Source organism: Palaemon carinicauda, chromosome 41 (genome assembly GCF_036898095.1).
Source record: "Palaemon carinicauda isolate YSFRI2023 chromosome 41, ASM3689809v2, whole genome shotgun sequence".
NCBI classification, from domain to species: domain Eukaryota; kingdom Metazoa; phylum Arthropoda; class Malacostraca; order Decapoda; family Palaemonidae; genus Palaemon; species Palaemon carinicauda.
In genome coordinates this window covers 36,400,280-36,414,953 of record NC_090765.1, presented here as the reverse complement: position 1 = coordinate 36,414,953, position 14,674 = coordinate 36,400,280, and the positions used below count along the sequence as shown (strand labels likewise).

The 14,674-nt window shown below is 46.2% G+C and overlaps 1 protein-coding gene across 1 annotated transcript in view; it reads right to left on the bottom strand.

Moving 5' to 3' along the window:
- The window catches only part of LOC137632529 (uncharacterized), a 158,260-nt gene extending 144,072 nt beyond the window's left edge, over positions 1 to 14,188 (bottom strand). Inside the window, exons 1-2 of the mRNA XM_068364506.1 lie at positions 14,034 to 14,188; positions 597 to 2,270 (exon numbers count right to left, since the gene is read on the bottom strand). Coding sequence (XP_068220607.1) covers positions 597 to 2,261 — 1,665 coding nt within the window. The 5' untranslated portion in view covers positions 2,262 to 2,270; positions 14,034 to 14,188. The remainder of the gene's footprint in view (positions 1 to 596; positions 2,271 to 14,033) is intronic.
- Between the last annotated feature and the right edge of the window lie 486 nt (positions 14,189 to 14,674).

Below are 14,674 nucleotides of genomic sequence, written 5' to 3'. Positions count from 1 at the left end.
AAAACATTGATAAAACATAACATAGATGATTACAGTATCATGACACAACATTGTAATTCTAAGGAAACTTCGCTTTTTAAGTTCCACGTACAGATCGGTCTCTATCTCGGTTGTAATTTGACCACTACCTGTACAACTAAGTTATTAAACAGGGAAGTCTGGTGTTTAGGCACAGAAAACAACACAGATCTATATTCTTAAATGGACAGTACAAATGTTTGTTCCTACCAGTACAAACCTTCATCCTTTAATTAGGAGATTGACCCTCACGCAACTGGAACTGTGCCATTTAACTCTTAAACAAGGAGTCAGCAGTTACCAACAGATACTGGGGAAGGCCCCCCCCCCCCCCCTACGGGTACACTGAACAGCCAACAAGGTGACCAGCAATGGCTGCATACAGCAGTAATAGTTACTGAGATATGAGAGGCTAGTCATAGAACTCCATAACTGATACTCTATTTTTTTCAACCCAGGCTGTGCTTTCAAAGCTTATAGCAAGAAATTGGATAAGTATTGAAATAATTTTTTTATACAAATTCTGTTTCTTCTAAAAGCATCAAGAAATTGAAACAAAAAGTAAATTTCAAACATACCTTGTCTTTTAGAATACTTCTATCCACAGCTGATTGATCTGCAACAAATTTTGTTGTACCCTCTGCTGTTTCTACTGGCTTAGTTGATTTTTCTACATCATTCTTCTGATTTGTCGATTCAGTTTCCAAATTTGTTTGAGAATCCCCCTTAGACTCTACAGTCTTTGAATTACCTTCAGAAACAACAGAAGAGGAAGTTGAGGAATCAATTACATCCTCTCGATCCTCAAGTTTTGAACTTTCAGGTCCACTTTCCTCTCCACTGCCATCCAAGTCTATGACATAGCCATCACTGCCATCTTCATAATCAGAATTGTCATCCTTATTACCATAATCCTCTTCTTTGCCATTGTCAACACTGCTAGTAGCTGCTTCACTAACACCTTTGGATTTATCAGCAATATCACAATTACCACTTTTCTCTCCATCAACATCCCCACCATTAACAACTTCAACCCGTTCATCATGATTACCGTCTTCTTCATCCAGCTCGTCATTACTACCAGCTTCTTCAACCAATTCACCATTGCTATCAACTTCTTCAGCTAGTTCACCATTGCTACCAATTTCTTCCGCTAATTCACCATTGCTTCCATCTTCTTCAACTACTTCACCATTACTATCAACTTCAAGTACTTCACTATTACTGCCATCTTCAACCAATTCACCACTACTGCCAACTTCTTCAGGTTCTTCCATGTCCTTATCACTGGTAGAAGTCTCTAAACTATAACTTGCCTCATTTTCTACCAAAGAAGTTTCTTCTTCCTCATCAGTTAACGAATCCTCTTCACTATCACCTGTCACAGCTTTAATTTCATCATCATTCATTCCTGAATTTATACCATCCTCCTCCTCCATTTCATCATCTGAGTCTTCTGCTTCCTCCATTTCTTCGGGATTTTCTTCTGCATCATTTAAATCTTCTTCTGCATCATTTAAATCTTCTTCCACATCATCTAAATTTTCCATTTCATCATCAACTTCCTCTTGGTTATCTTTATCAACTTCATTTCCTTCAGCACTTACCAATTCCTCTTCAGAATCTTCATCCCCTTTTTCATTGATATCTTCACCAGAAAGGGATTCTTCATCAACCATATTTTCATTATCTTCAATCTCACCAGCACTATCATCGTTTGAATCATTAGCATCAAAATCATTCCCTTTACCTTCCATACCTACATCCTCATCAAGGGGCTCTCTCTCTTCTTCAACTTCATTTACAGTATTGCTACTATCTTTCTCTCTTGAAATCTCACTCTCTTCCTCTTCTACCATTTCTTCATCCTCCTCATTATAGCTGGGAGCAGAGTCCCGATCTGTGACTTCCTCAAAATTTCTAGATTCTTGTTCTTCATCTGTTTCTAATGCATCCTGTTCATTATCTCCATCGTTGTCTTTTGCACTACTTTTACTTTCATCATGTTTGGAGCCATTTTCACTTTTATCTTCATCTCCAACATCAGAGATGTCTTCCTTTTCTTCACATGCCACTCTTGAAGTAGATTCTTCAACACAAGATTGTCCAGCAACAGGTGATTTACAATGAGTTTCCCCATCAGAGTTATCTTTTGGCGAAAACACCGTAGTTTGAGATGTATCCTCTTCCTCATCATCAGAATCAAATATACTGGGAATTCTTGCAACACGTCGTTTGTCCATGATGACGTTCTGAAATATTTTTATTTTCAATTAGTGTACTATTTCAATAACCAAATGGGAAAAATATCAATTTTATCAATCACAATAAAGCAAATTCTAAAAGTAATTCATATTTTTTCCTAGCCATACAAACCAGACTCCTTCAAGTAGGATAACTTCAGCATGAGCTGAAATGGTTGTTGAATCATTAACAATGTGAGGAAAGGAAGAAGCCCCACCCACTTTCCTCATTGAGTCCAGCCACTTTTGACCTTTAGCCTAAAGGCTGAGTGAAGTGATTGAAGGGTGAAGTATAAGCATAGAAGACTAAGTTTGTATAGCTAGGGGCAATGATAAATTCTGTAAACAATTTACAGTATATTTTTCCTGGCTATACAAACCCGAGTTCCTTAAAAAACTAATCTTTAGCAGAGCTGGAATGGCTGTTGAAATCATTACAGAGGTTTTTAACATGTAGTGAGCACGAGCAAAAAGTCCTGCCCACTTTCCTGTCAAAGCAGGAATGTAGGGGATGGTTGATGTGGGAAGTTTAATTTTACGGGGCTAAGAATACTACTGTACCTGTATTTACTTTTAAAACGTGTTATTGTCCCTATTAAATATTGCAAATTTTTCAAGTAATTTGCATTTCTCCAAACTAAACAAACCCAAGTCCATTAATAGGAATATGACTTCAGTAAAGACAGAACAGCCATTAAAATCCAATGGGATACTTATCTGGAAAGAACAGAAGAAAATTCCATTTCAGCTGATATCACTAATCTACAAAACTTTATCCACTACTATGGTGAACCCTGTATAAAGACAAAATTTGCTACCATCAAAGTAGAGGTCATGGCTAAAGGTGATGTGCACTGTACTCTGTCAGTTCAAAACTTGCTACAGAGCCAGCAGGGGAGACAAAACTATTCTACATTTGCTAAACCGATGGGAGTTTTTAGACTCGCAGATCTGAGCATTTACCCAATCCAATGGCCTCATTATAAAGTTCCAAAAATAGGCATTTACTATAAGGTTCAGGACATAGTGGGGCAACAAAAACCCTCTCACCTACAATAACATTCTAGGACTGTGGATGCTGCAGTTGCCAATGACCGCCCAGATTCTTTACATTGACACGGAAGAAACCCAACTGGGGCCAGATACATCTAGGTCCGAGACTTCCGAGTTTTTTTTATCCACTACAAGGGATGAGTGATCGTCAACCCGCTCTGGGGTTTCTTACTTACCTTAACATAGAACGGAAGAAAACAACAGATTGTGCTGAGAATGATTTTGTTCTAAGTGTGGAACTAATCCTTGGCACCAACAAATAACGAAGAAAGGAACGACACCATATATCATTTTCTTGGAAAATTTTGTAGTAGGGAGGATACACTAGCTAACCAGTTCTAAGAGAGGTAACTACGGGGAGGGGGTGTTAGCCCCTGATAATGATACATCAACATGAGGTTAGGTGGGGTTCTTTTAGGTTAGACATACTATGTCTCTCTTTGATTTAGTAAAATGGGGTTGAACATCCCTTTCACTAGGCCAGGGCCGACCCTCGTTCTCCAATGAACAAACATTCCATACTTTCTAAACTGCTTAACAGTTTTACCCTCAACCTTTACCACTTATGGTCAACTGGGATAAGAGGCTGGCCATCGACTTCTATCCTTTAAATATGACAAATTCGAAGATAATTTGTATTTTTCCTAACCATACAAACCTTAGCTATTTACAAAGGGTATTACTTTTAGCGTAGCTGAAATGGCGAGCCATTAGAATTTAACGAGGGTGTATTACCCCCGCGCTAGTTAGCGGGGGGGTAGGGGAGTGGTAGCTAGCTACCCCTCCTCCCCCTCACACACAGGTGAATACTCACTTTCACTTAGAGGTAGGACTTGTCTTGGGGGACAGGGCTGGCGGGCAAATATGTGTAAATAGCTAAGGTTTGTATGGTTAGGAAAAATACAAATTATCTTCGAATTTGTCATTTGTTCCGTAACCGAAATACAAACCACGCTATTTACAAAGGGTGACTTATCCCTTAGGAAGGGTGGAAAGTCCCCAGCCATACTGGCTTTGGCTTTACCCGGGGACTCAGAATCCGAGTGAGTCGCACTCGAGAAAAGGAGTCCCTGCACCTCACAAGTTCCTTGCACCGCAAGGAACCATGTGGCCTACGTAAGCTTGTGTGTGAAGGAAGAAGTGTGACCCGTCTTAGGCAGTTGACCTGGAGTTCCAGAAGGAACTCTGGGTTAAGACGTTCCCAATACCACCTCGTCAGGGTATGGGGGACGCGACAGTATTGACTCAATACTCGGAACACAAGGAAGCATGGTTTACCTGCAGAGGTTCGAGGTCAGCTATGCAGAGACCAGGATGCTGCTTCCCCGTAGAGGGGATGATGAAGAAAGAAGTAAGGGCCAGACATACTTCTTTCGTTCATGCAGACTAAAACCTGATAACAATGCCCTCAACCTTCTGCTACCTGTCCAAAAAGGAGCCTGAGGTTAGACCAGCTGTTGTGTAGCCACCACAGAGCGATAGAAAACGTATCGAGACTCCTGTGGGTCACGCCCTGCAGGAAGCGGGCTGCGAAGGTCATCAGACGCTTCCAGACTCCAGCTTGTAGCACCTGCGTCACAGAGTAGTATTACTCGAAGGCGAGGGACGTTGCGATGTATCCAACATCGTGCTGTAGGGCGACGTGACGGGGGAGGGTCTGAAGACAGGTCGAGATGAATGTCCTTGAGTCCGGGCTGAAGAGGTATACTGGTGACTCTCCCCCCATGTCCTCCTTGTGTTCCCAAATCGGCTGCAACTGAGGCCAAACTGCAGCTGTTCCCAGCGCTAACCTCTCGATTCCTGTACTGGCAAGAAAGAGAAGGTCTTGGGACATCAGACACAGAATGGAGACTCAAAATCTTGAATGAATCGGACCGAAGGGTCGGGACCCTCAGATTCTGAGTCTAGCCAACAACTCAGGAGCGAGCCTGAATGTTGCCTTCCCCTCTTCCTTAGAAAGGGGGGGAGTAGTAAGAGACCAAGAAGATTGCTCACACACTGGCCGTGGCCAGAGTGAGCAGAAGACCCAGGGCGGAATACAATCCGAGGCCTGTCGTAAAAGGGTCTTGAGAAGATCTCTTAAAGGACTAAAAGTCCGAGCCATGCTCCAAGTTGGAGGTCTTCCTCCGACTAGGGCAGGGACGATCGTAGCTTCGCATGAGCGAGGATAGATCCAGCGGGCAGGAAAAAGTTATTCCTTTAAGCCTGAAGGTCAGGGAAAGGCTGAGCGACAGGCTTCATTGCCAAGAGCGGAAAGGAGTTTCCTCCCGCCGAAAGGCAATAAGACCGTTATTGCTGGAGAAGAGGCCTCACGGGAAGAAGTATATCTCCCACGGCACCAACCACCTTAGACTCTTCACTTTGCCTGGGAGACCCCTGTGGATGACTATCGCAGATGACGCGACCTCCGTACCGCGACTGTAGCGGGTTGTCTCTTCTAGAGGAGGAAGCGTAGTGTCTCCAGGCATGAAGCCGAAGCGACGCCCCGGTTCGGGAGAGATGTCGCAGTGTGGTTGCTTGAGTAGTCTGCGCCGTGGGAGAAGCTCTCCCGGGAGTTCCGTCAGGGGAAGCAGAGGGTCCAGAAACCGTTCTGCACATAGTCCCAGTGGAGCTCTCCCATTGAAAGGTTGACAGACAACCTGGTTTTGTTGAGACCCATTGTCCGCAGACAAAAAGGAGGGAAGACGCAGGCGTCGAAGTTGTCCCACCATCACCGGAATGCATCTTGCCAGAGTCTCGGGGTCTGAGACTGGGGGGAAAACTAGCGGAAGCTTGAGGTTCCAAGCTGTCGCGATCAGGTCCCCCAGACCAGCACTTGCTGGTTACCCAAGGTCAAAGACCCCTAGGTACACTCTCTCTATGAGGCTCTGCTCGGATAGTCTGAGAGAGACATTCCCCTGCCTGGAATGAGAGAGCCGATGGTGGAATTGAGAGAATCTCAATCATCCCGATATCTCTACTGCAAGATGTGAAGGTGTGAAAATGCGTCCCCTGCTGGTTAGCATGAAGTCGACACGCAACGGGGCGACTTGGCAGGAGCGGTAGGATCTGAAGAGGGGCCAGACTAAGGCCCTTAAGCCTGCCTGAATGATGGAGAGGTATCCTTCAGGTCTTGACCATAGGCCTGGACCGGAACATGCCCCCCCCCCCCTTTCCTTTGACGAGTCCGAGAACCGCATCAAGAATGTGGGGAAAGGACGAGAATATCCACTACCATCAAGAGGCTCCATAGGTCAACACCCATTGCAGGTTTAATAGTTCCGCTGGTCCCATAGGGCCAGGGAGTCCGGTTAAACATTGCCTGAAGCCACCGGAACTTGGATCGCCCCACATGGAACTTATCCTGAGGCGACCGTTCGGACTATAAACGGGTCAATGAGGAAAGAAGAACTAGGAAACGTTCCAAGGTAGGGCTGAAAACTCTGCTTGACTGAGAACAGGTACTGCGACTCTCCTCAGTCTTGCCACGGTGAACCGAAAGGAAGGCTCGGAGGATGTGGTAACAGAATCTGGCGTCCCCAGGTGGTCACCCATCCAAGTACCGACGTTGCTTAACCTCGCTGGACGGACGAGAAGCGGGGTTTCCAACGTGGTAAGGCGGTTGACTCAATATCATGGCCAGATACTCCAGATGTTGAGGCAGAGGAAGAGAAGGCTCCAAGCAAAATACCATGAGCCCACACTCATGGTCAGCATTCGGAAGCTTTTCCCGGCGCTGAATCAGGTCGAAACCCGAGCCTACCGGAGTTGACCAGCCCTCCAAACAGCAGAGGAGGCGGAAGTCTGCACCTGAGCGGCCAAGAGGAAGGCAGGGAGAGTTCTCTGGGGAAACAAACCTGCTATGCCACGGCGGGATAGCCACACTGCATCATAAGCAGGAATACTTGCAGTTTAGGCTGAATTCGACGAGCACCCTGGAAGATGGATGGAATGGAAACTGAAAGTACCCGTCCTTCCGATCCAGGGTTAAAGGAGTCCTGTCGCCTCGTTACCAGTCTGATCGATTCTGCTGGTCTACGCTGGCCGAAGTTTGTTCGACAAACTTGATCAGGGCTGAGAGGTCGACTATGGACGTCCCCTCTCAGATCCTTCCTTACAAGAAAGGATCGACTGAGGGGGCCGGGGGTGAAGCCGTCGATGATCCTAAGGAAGACCTTCGCCTAAGGTATGGATCATTCTGCCCAACCGGGCAACTCTGCTGATGCTATGGCATAGAGGTTCAGAGACACTGAATTCGCTGACAGAGACGGCAGGCGCGATATCCTTGGCTACTCACAGAGATTGTGCGGGAATGGGCATCGGGAAGCTGTCATTCGGATGAGTAACCTTAAGCATCCTCCCGGCGAAAAAACCTGCAATCCTAGAGTTCGTGAACTCCTTTTAGGACTATGCCCCCCCCGGGGGAGTCTCCCGTGCCATCTGTTCCTGACAGGAGGAAACTGCAATTGGACACCTTGTCCCAGTTGTCGTAGCCGATAACTTAGGCCGACGTGGTTGAAAGAAAAGGGAGCTGGAGCCCTGCAGAGTCTGGAAGAAAGCGCCTTGGAGGAGTGAAACCGGAAGTCGATTTACTCCGCACAGCAGATGTTTAAGTCTCTGTCCTTGGGCAAAGACAAAACTCTTCTCAAGGATGGAAGGGTGTCTGAGGTCGTTGACCTCCACAGATGAGACACCCGAAGGAAGCCTTCAGTCAGTGCGTCCAGATGGTACAACATCGAGCTTGTCCGCAAGTAGATACTTAACGACGAAAGGCCAAGGTGCCTGAGCTCGAGAGGAGGAAAGTACCCTTGATCTTCCTGTAGCTTCCTTGAACCAAACCTCGGGCCGTAACCGAGGAGGGAAAGAACCTGGTAAGCTCCCAGAGGAAGAGGTAAGCAGTCACCCCTTGTCCGATGGAGAAATCTTCAACGGAAAGCCCCCCCGCCAAAAATCCTTCCAGGGCGGGAGAAGGAGAGAGTACTAGTGCAGGAGAGGGGACCCTCGAGACCGACCTCTTGGGAACCAACTTCGCCCTGGGGGAAGTCACCACGAAGTCCACTCCTCTCTTTCTCTTCAGCGTAGGAGAGACAGCCGCTGGTTTGTTACCCTGGCCGGTGAGTGCTGGTTTCATAAACCTCATTAACGCCCGTGCCAGCGGATCAAACCATGTCTGCTGCTCCAAGGACACAGAGTCCGAAATCCTCGCTAAGGTGAAAGGGATCGGGCGATCCTTTGGAGAGGACACGACGGTTCCTGCCTGAAAAGAAGGTGGGAAGAATGCTGTACTGACCTGTCTTCGTCCTGCACTACCAACCTGTGCTTGGATGGAGGTGATCCCGAGTGCCGCCTAGGAGCACGCGTCCCTGCTGCTACCACCGGCTGTGGAATTCGCCGCGAACTATGGTCGCGCGAGGGCGAACGGTCGCGCAAAGGCGAATGGTCGCGCGGGCGCACAGGCGAGTGGTCGCGCGGGCGCGCAGGCGAGCGGTCGTGAGGGCGCGCAGGCGAGCGGTCGCGAGGGCGTGCAGGCGAGCGATCGCGCGGGCGCGCAGGCGAGCGATCGCGCGGGCGCGCAGGCGAATGGGCGTGACGGCGAGGGATCGTGCTGCCGCGTAGGTGAAGAAGATCGCTGGCGGTAAGCGATGGCGAGCAGCATGTGTAGGTGAATGATCGCGTGATAGGGTGCGATGGTGATCAGCATCCGCAAGAGGGCGATCGTTCAGGGTTGTGCGATGAGGAGCAGCATGCGAAGCGGGCAATCGTTCAGGGTTGTGCGATGGCGAGCAGCATGCGCAGGTGAATGATCGCGTGAAAGGGTGCGATGGTGATCAGCATCCGCAAGAGGGCGATCGTTCAGGGTTGTGCGATGAGGAGCAGCATGCGAAGCGGGCAATCGTTCAGGGTTGTGCGATGGCGAGCAGCATGCGCAGGTGAATGATCGCGTGAAAGGGTGCGATGGTGATCAGCATCCGCAAGAGGGCGATCGTTCAGGGTTGTGCGATGAGGAGCAGCATGCGAAGCGGGCAATCGTTCAGGGTTGTGCGATGGCGAGCAGTATGCGCAGGTGAATGATCGCGTGAAAGGGTGCGATGGTGATCAGCATCCGCAAGAGGGCGATCGTTCAGGGTTGTGCGATGAGGAGCAGCATGCGAAGCGGGCAATCGTTCAGGGTTGTGCGATGGCGATCAGCATCCGCAGTTGAGGGTCGCGCGATGGCGATCAGCATCCGCAGTTGAGGGTCGCGCGATGGCGATCAGCATCCGCAGTTGAGGGTCGCGCGATGGCGATCAGCATCCGCAGTTGAGGGTCGCGCGATGGCGATCAGCATCCGCAGTTGAGGGTCGCGCGATGGCGATCAGCATCCGCAGTTGAGGGTCGCGCGATGGCGATCAGCATCCGCAGTTGAGGGTCGCGCGATGGCGATCAGCATCTGCAGTTGAGGGTCGCGCGATGGCGATCAGCATCCGCAGTTGAGCTAGTAGCTGGCGAACCATGTTCCTTCAGAAGTGTTGGAGAACGTTGGCGTGCCAGCTGTAACACACGTGGGCGATCCGGAGATCGCTGGCGAGCTGATGATCGCTGACGAGCTGACGATCGCTGACGAGCTGATGATCGCTGACGAGCTGATGATCGCTGACGAGCAGAAGGCTACGCGTGGAAGCCCGCGCAAAGAAGAAGAGTCCTTGACCCCGACCTGAACCTAAGTTCTAGATCGCGAGGGCGAACGTGGGCGCACAGGGCACGTAACAGGAACTGCAGGGAAGATCATCTGAAAGCGCTGACGAACAGGAGAGCGCTGACGAACAGAAGGGCGCGCAGGGAAACCCTGACACGCAAGGGAAGAACCCCCGTGGGGGCAACCCTTTGCCCCGAAGGGATCGTTGTCCGCCGGGAGACTGATGTCCGTCGGAAGACCGCTGTCCGTCGGGAAGACCGTTGTCCGTCGGGAAGACCGTTGCCCGTCGGAAGACGAGATTAGACTGCTGTCCATCTGCACCAAGACGGAAGATCGAGAAAAAGAAGTTGTAGGCTGCAAACGGAGATTCAAAAAGGCGCCTCAAACACCCTCATAGGGAGATGAGAGGCCCTTACGACGAGGCGGACGGAGGGCCTTACGGCGAGGGAGGCCAACAGCAACAGCAACAGAAGAAACCTCCGAAGAGGAGTCTCTATGAGTGTACTCTCTCGCGAACGAAAGAGAAACACTTCGTGGAAGAGACTGGTCAGCCAGTGACCTAAAAGGGGCAATCCTCCGAAGAGGAGCTCCTGCAGTTGCCCAGCCCCTTGAGCGAAACTGCAGGTGCGACCGCTCAGCACCAAGAGCATAGTCGCACGAAAAAAAAGGCAAGAGAAGAACCCCCCAAAAGAGGAAAAGCTCAAGCCTGGACAGGAAAAAACTTCCCTCGGAAGGAAAGTTATCCGCCCAAGGAGGCAAGCCTCCTGACTGTTCTAAAATGAACTGGAGAGCTGTCCGTCGACACGGGAGTACTACCAGTAGAAGGAGACACGCCCCTGACGACAATACAAGGGGGAGGCAGCAACAGCCGAATCCCCAGGACTCAACCAGACAGCTCACACCGTTGCTATATTACAGAAACGAACTAGATCGGTAACTGTAAAAAATAAAACAAATAATATTAGTACACATTCATTCCCCCGGGAAGGCTCCGAAGAGGAATCCCGAGGAAAAGGAACAAGAATTACACAATAGGCACGTGCCCTCACAACCACTTACACTCGCGGAAGGAGAGCTGTAACCAAAACAGAATTATAACAATTATAATTATGTAACTATGTAATTATGTAATTTAAAAATGAATGAACACTAAAGAAAAAAACGAAAACCCCGAAAGGAATCGTTCTACAAGCTGAAAAATTAACAACTACAATTAGATTCATAAACTAATTGAGACAAAATGTACGGCGTAGCAACCCCACCCACACGGGAAGGAAGCTACAAGGGCGTAGTAAAACATAGTAAAAGGGTGAACGACCTCAAGAGAGAGAGAGAGAGAAAGACCGAAGTCAAACTCGATCGCAACCCATAAAATTAGGCCGTGGTGGCCTAACTGCCGAGGCCTCCACGTAGATATCGTACACTACACACACACATCTGAAAAGGAAACTTACTTATTTCTATACTCAAATATATATACAAACATGAAAACATGTTTACATATATATTGAGTAAAAGAAAAGTAAGCGATTAAGTAAAGACAAAACAGACAATGGCTGCCAAGCGAGGACCAAGACAGAGACGTCTGTCACAGTCCGAGCCAAAAGTGAAAGTGAGTATTCACCTGTGTGTGAGGGGGAGGAGGGGTAGCTAGCTACCACTCCCCTACCCCCCCGCTAACTAGCGCGGGGGTAATACACCCTCGTTAAATTCTAATGGCTCGCCATTTCAGCTACGCTAAAAGTAATACCCTTTGTAAATAGCGTGGTTTGTATTTCGGTTACGGAACAAAGGGTTGTTAGTCAAATTCCATTCCAAGTTATAAACAAAGTTCATATCGGATTCCATCAGAAAGGAAGATTTCATATGAGAGATGCACACAATGACATCTTGATAAACATGTACAAAATCAATGAATCTAATAAATATTCAAAACAAATTGTCATTCACAATATTTAAGCAATCAAGATGATAACCCACCCCATTATAAATAAATGTCCCTGATTGACCTACAATGCTCCACATCTTTGAGTTGTTTCAAACATTCAGAGTATAGGCCTATATATATTTTTTTCTTAATAATAGTATCTTCTTTGGAAGTCACTCAATTTTAACTCACATATATTAAGAAGTCATTGTATCAAAGTAAGGTATGTGGAAAAGTACAATGAATCACATAAGAACTACATCCTAGGTTGGGTTAGGGAGGGAAACAGGATTTCCATGCCCTATAGGAAAAATAGGAAATTGAGGGAAAAGGATCCTAAAAAGATGAAATTATTCAAAAGAACTTTAAAAAAGATAAGAGGAAATAATTGAAGAAAAAGGACAAAAAAAAATGGGATTCATATCGGAGAAATGGATACAAATAAAGCAAAGGTAATAATGAAAGTACACTTAACATACTCAAACTAAAAGTGATTTCAGAGGAATATACATAGATGAAGTTTGTGACCTGTGCCAATGTAATGAAAATACAAATCATGGGGTGTAGGTATAATAGTGGCCTTCTGTATGTATGATGGCCGGCTAAGAATACGGCAGTCTAAAGGGGGTCACAGGTGGGTGTTAGTAGATAAGGACACAGCTGTAGGTTAGGTTAGGTGGGGAAGTTAAAGTCAGGCGGTGTTCTTGTGAAGAGGTTTTGCCAAAACGTCTTATGAACGACTAGAAAAGGATTAGAAAATTCCCATTTTCTGTGGACCCAGGAGGAACTGGCCGCTTATATACAAAGGCCCCCACATCATTTATTTATGGCAAAATTTAGACAAGACGTTTCAAAATATCACACACTTGCCAAAAACGATAGAGTATTATACTAATTGATTTCAAGGTTTAATAGGATATGATTAAAACTATCGTTTTCGGTCACAGGCAAATTTTCATAATTTACAATACTGTGTATCAGTTTAGATACTTTGCACATTTCTATTAACTGATAAAACAGCAGCAAACTTATTTTGAAGAGTGACCAGTTAGGAAACAGGAACCTACAAACTATATTTGTGAATATCACATATTTTAAGCTACATAAAACAGGGATGAATGTAGTTTGTTGGGACAGGGTATACTAAAATTACCGTAGTCTAAGGGGGGTTAGTTGCAACTGGGCGTAGACCCCTTGGAGGAAAAATGACTGGAGATGCCCTGACCCGGATTAAGGGAAGCCAGGTTTTTACCCTTCGAACTGTCAGTTCATGATCCTTCAAGTTAATCTCTGTCACAGTATTGGAATTTGTAGTCAGTTCTATTCAGACCTTTGTTTAGAGACGGTAACCCTTATTATGCTTTCATTAGCGATGGCTACTTCCTGTGCTGCTCTTGGTTGTACGAAAAAAATAAGTTGCCTGCCTTTTGGCAAAGTCAGTAACAACAGTTGTGAGATTATCACAAGCTGTGTTCAATGTCATCCAAAGACGGCTATAAAGGTCAACGACTTTACTGTAGTTCATTATTCCAAGGAGTTTGTAACTGACTCACCAATAAGTTGAGCAACAAGTTTAACATTATTTTTTTTTTTAATAAAGTATTACAGGAAGGGACCATCGGTAATAAAATAGCACAAGTAAATAGTTATCAGCTAAAAATAAAGGTCAGAGTAAAACAGACTAAGTACCAGTACGCTGTCAAGAGGATTAACTTGGGATTGAGATTTGACAGTTTGAAGGGGTGAATCTGGCCAAACCCTGCCCTCACGGGTTCAGGAAAGAATTCTGAGTCAGGGCATCTCCAGTAGTATTAATCCTCCTAGGTAGACCCCACCCCCAGGTGGATAAGTAAGTGAGGATATGGCTCCTAGGTTAGGTTAGGTAGGGAACCTAAGGTTAGGCAGGGTTTTTGTGTTTGTTTATTTAGGTCTGTCCCAACGAACTACAAAGACTCAAATAAAACATACTTATACAAAAGAATCCTAAAAAAATAACTAACTGCTTATCGTAGATATGGAATGAACAGCGTTACGCCAAGCGCATCATTCGTAGGTAGTCAAAATGGAGATAACCCCCTTCGTTTCTATTATTCATTAGTGGTATATCACATGACACGAAATAACTAGCACACCTTACCTTCTAATAACAAGGTGTACTTTTTATAAGAGACACTTTTCCAGAAAAACAATACGCACACAAGCCCCAAAAGGTTTCAAGAATGGACATCGAAAGTTTACGTGTAGTTGTTTACGGTTCCTGCTCACTCCGCAAAATAAGTTTGCGGGCACTCTATCACTTTAAAGATAAGTGCAAATCTTCTAAGCTTATTCTTATTATTGTTATTAAGCTTATATTACCTGTGCTTTAAATAAATTAATACGGCAATGAGATTCTTAATCCTTGTTTTTATCCCATTCTACCTTGAAATTAGATAGGATAACACCTTCCTATCAGTTCAGTTGTTGGGCGGAGGGATTCGCCTTTCCATCAGCACCTCCTTGGTTTTCTTTATTCTAATTCTTTTACTTTCTTCTTCCTTTTTTTTCTCCACATCTGATAAATATATCTTTTCTTTTCTCTATTCCCTCTTTCTTAAACAGCCCGTTTCGTATGGTATCCGGTCATTTCGCCCACACTGTGGCGGGGTTGCCAACCTGATTTTGCAGATATTCAGTAAGGTATACCTAAAGCGGGATAGTACGATAATAGTTCATATCTAGTACATACCACTGATCTCTACTATACTACTGGATGGCTCATGGTGTAATTCATGAAGG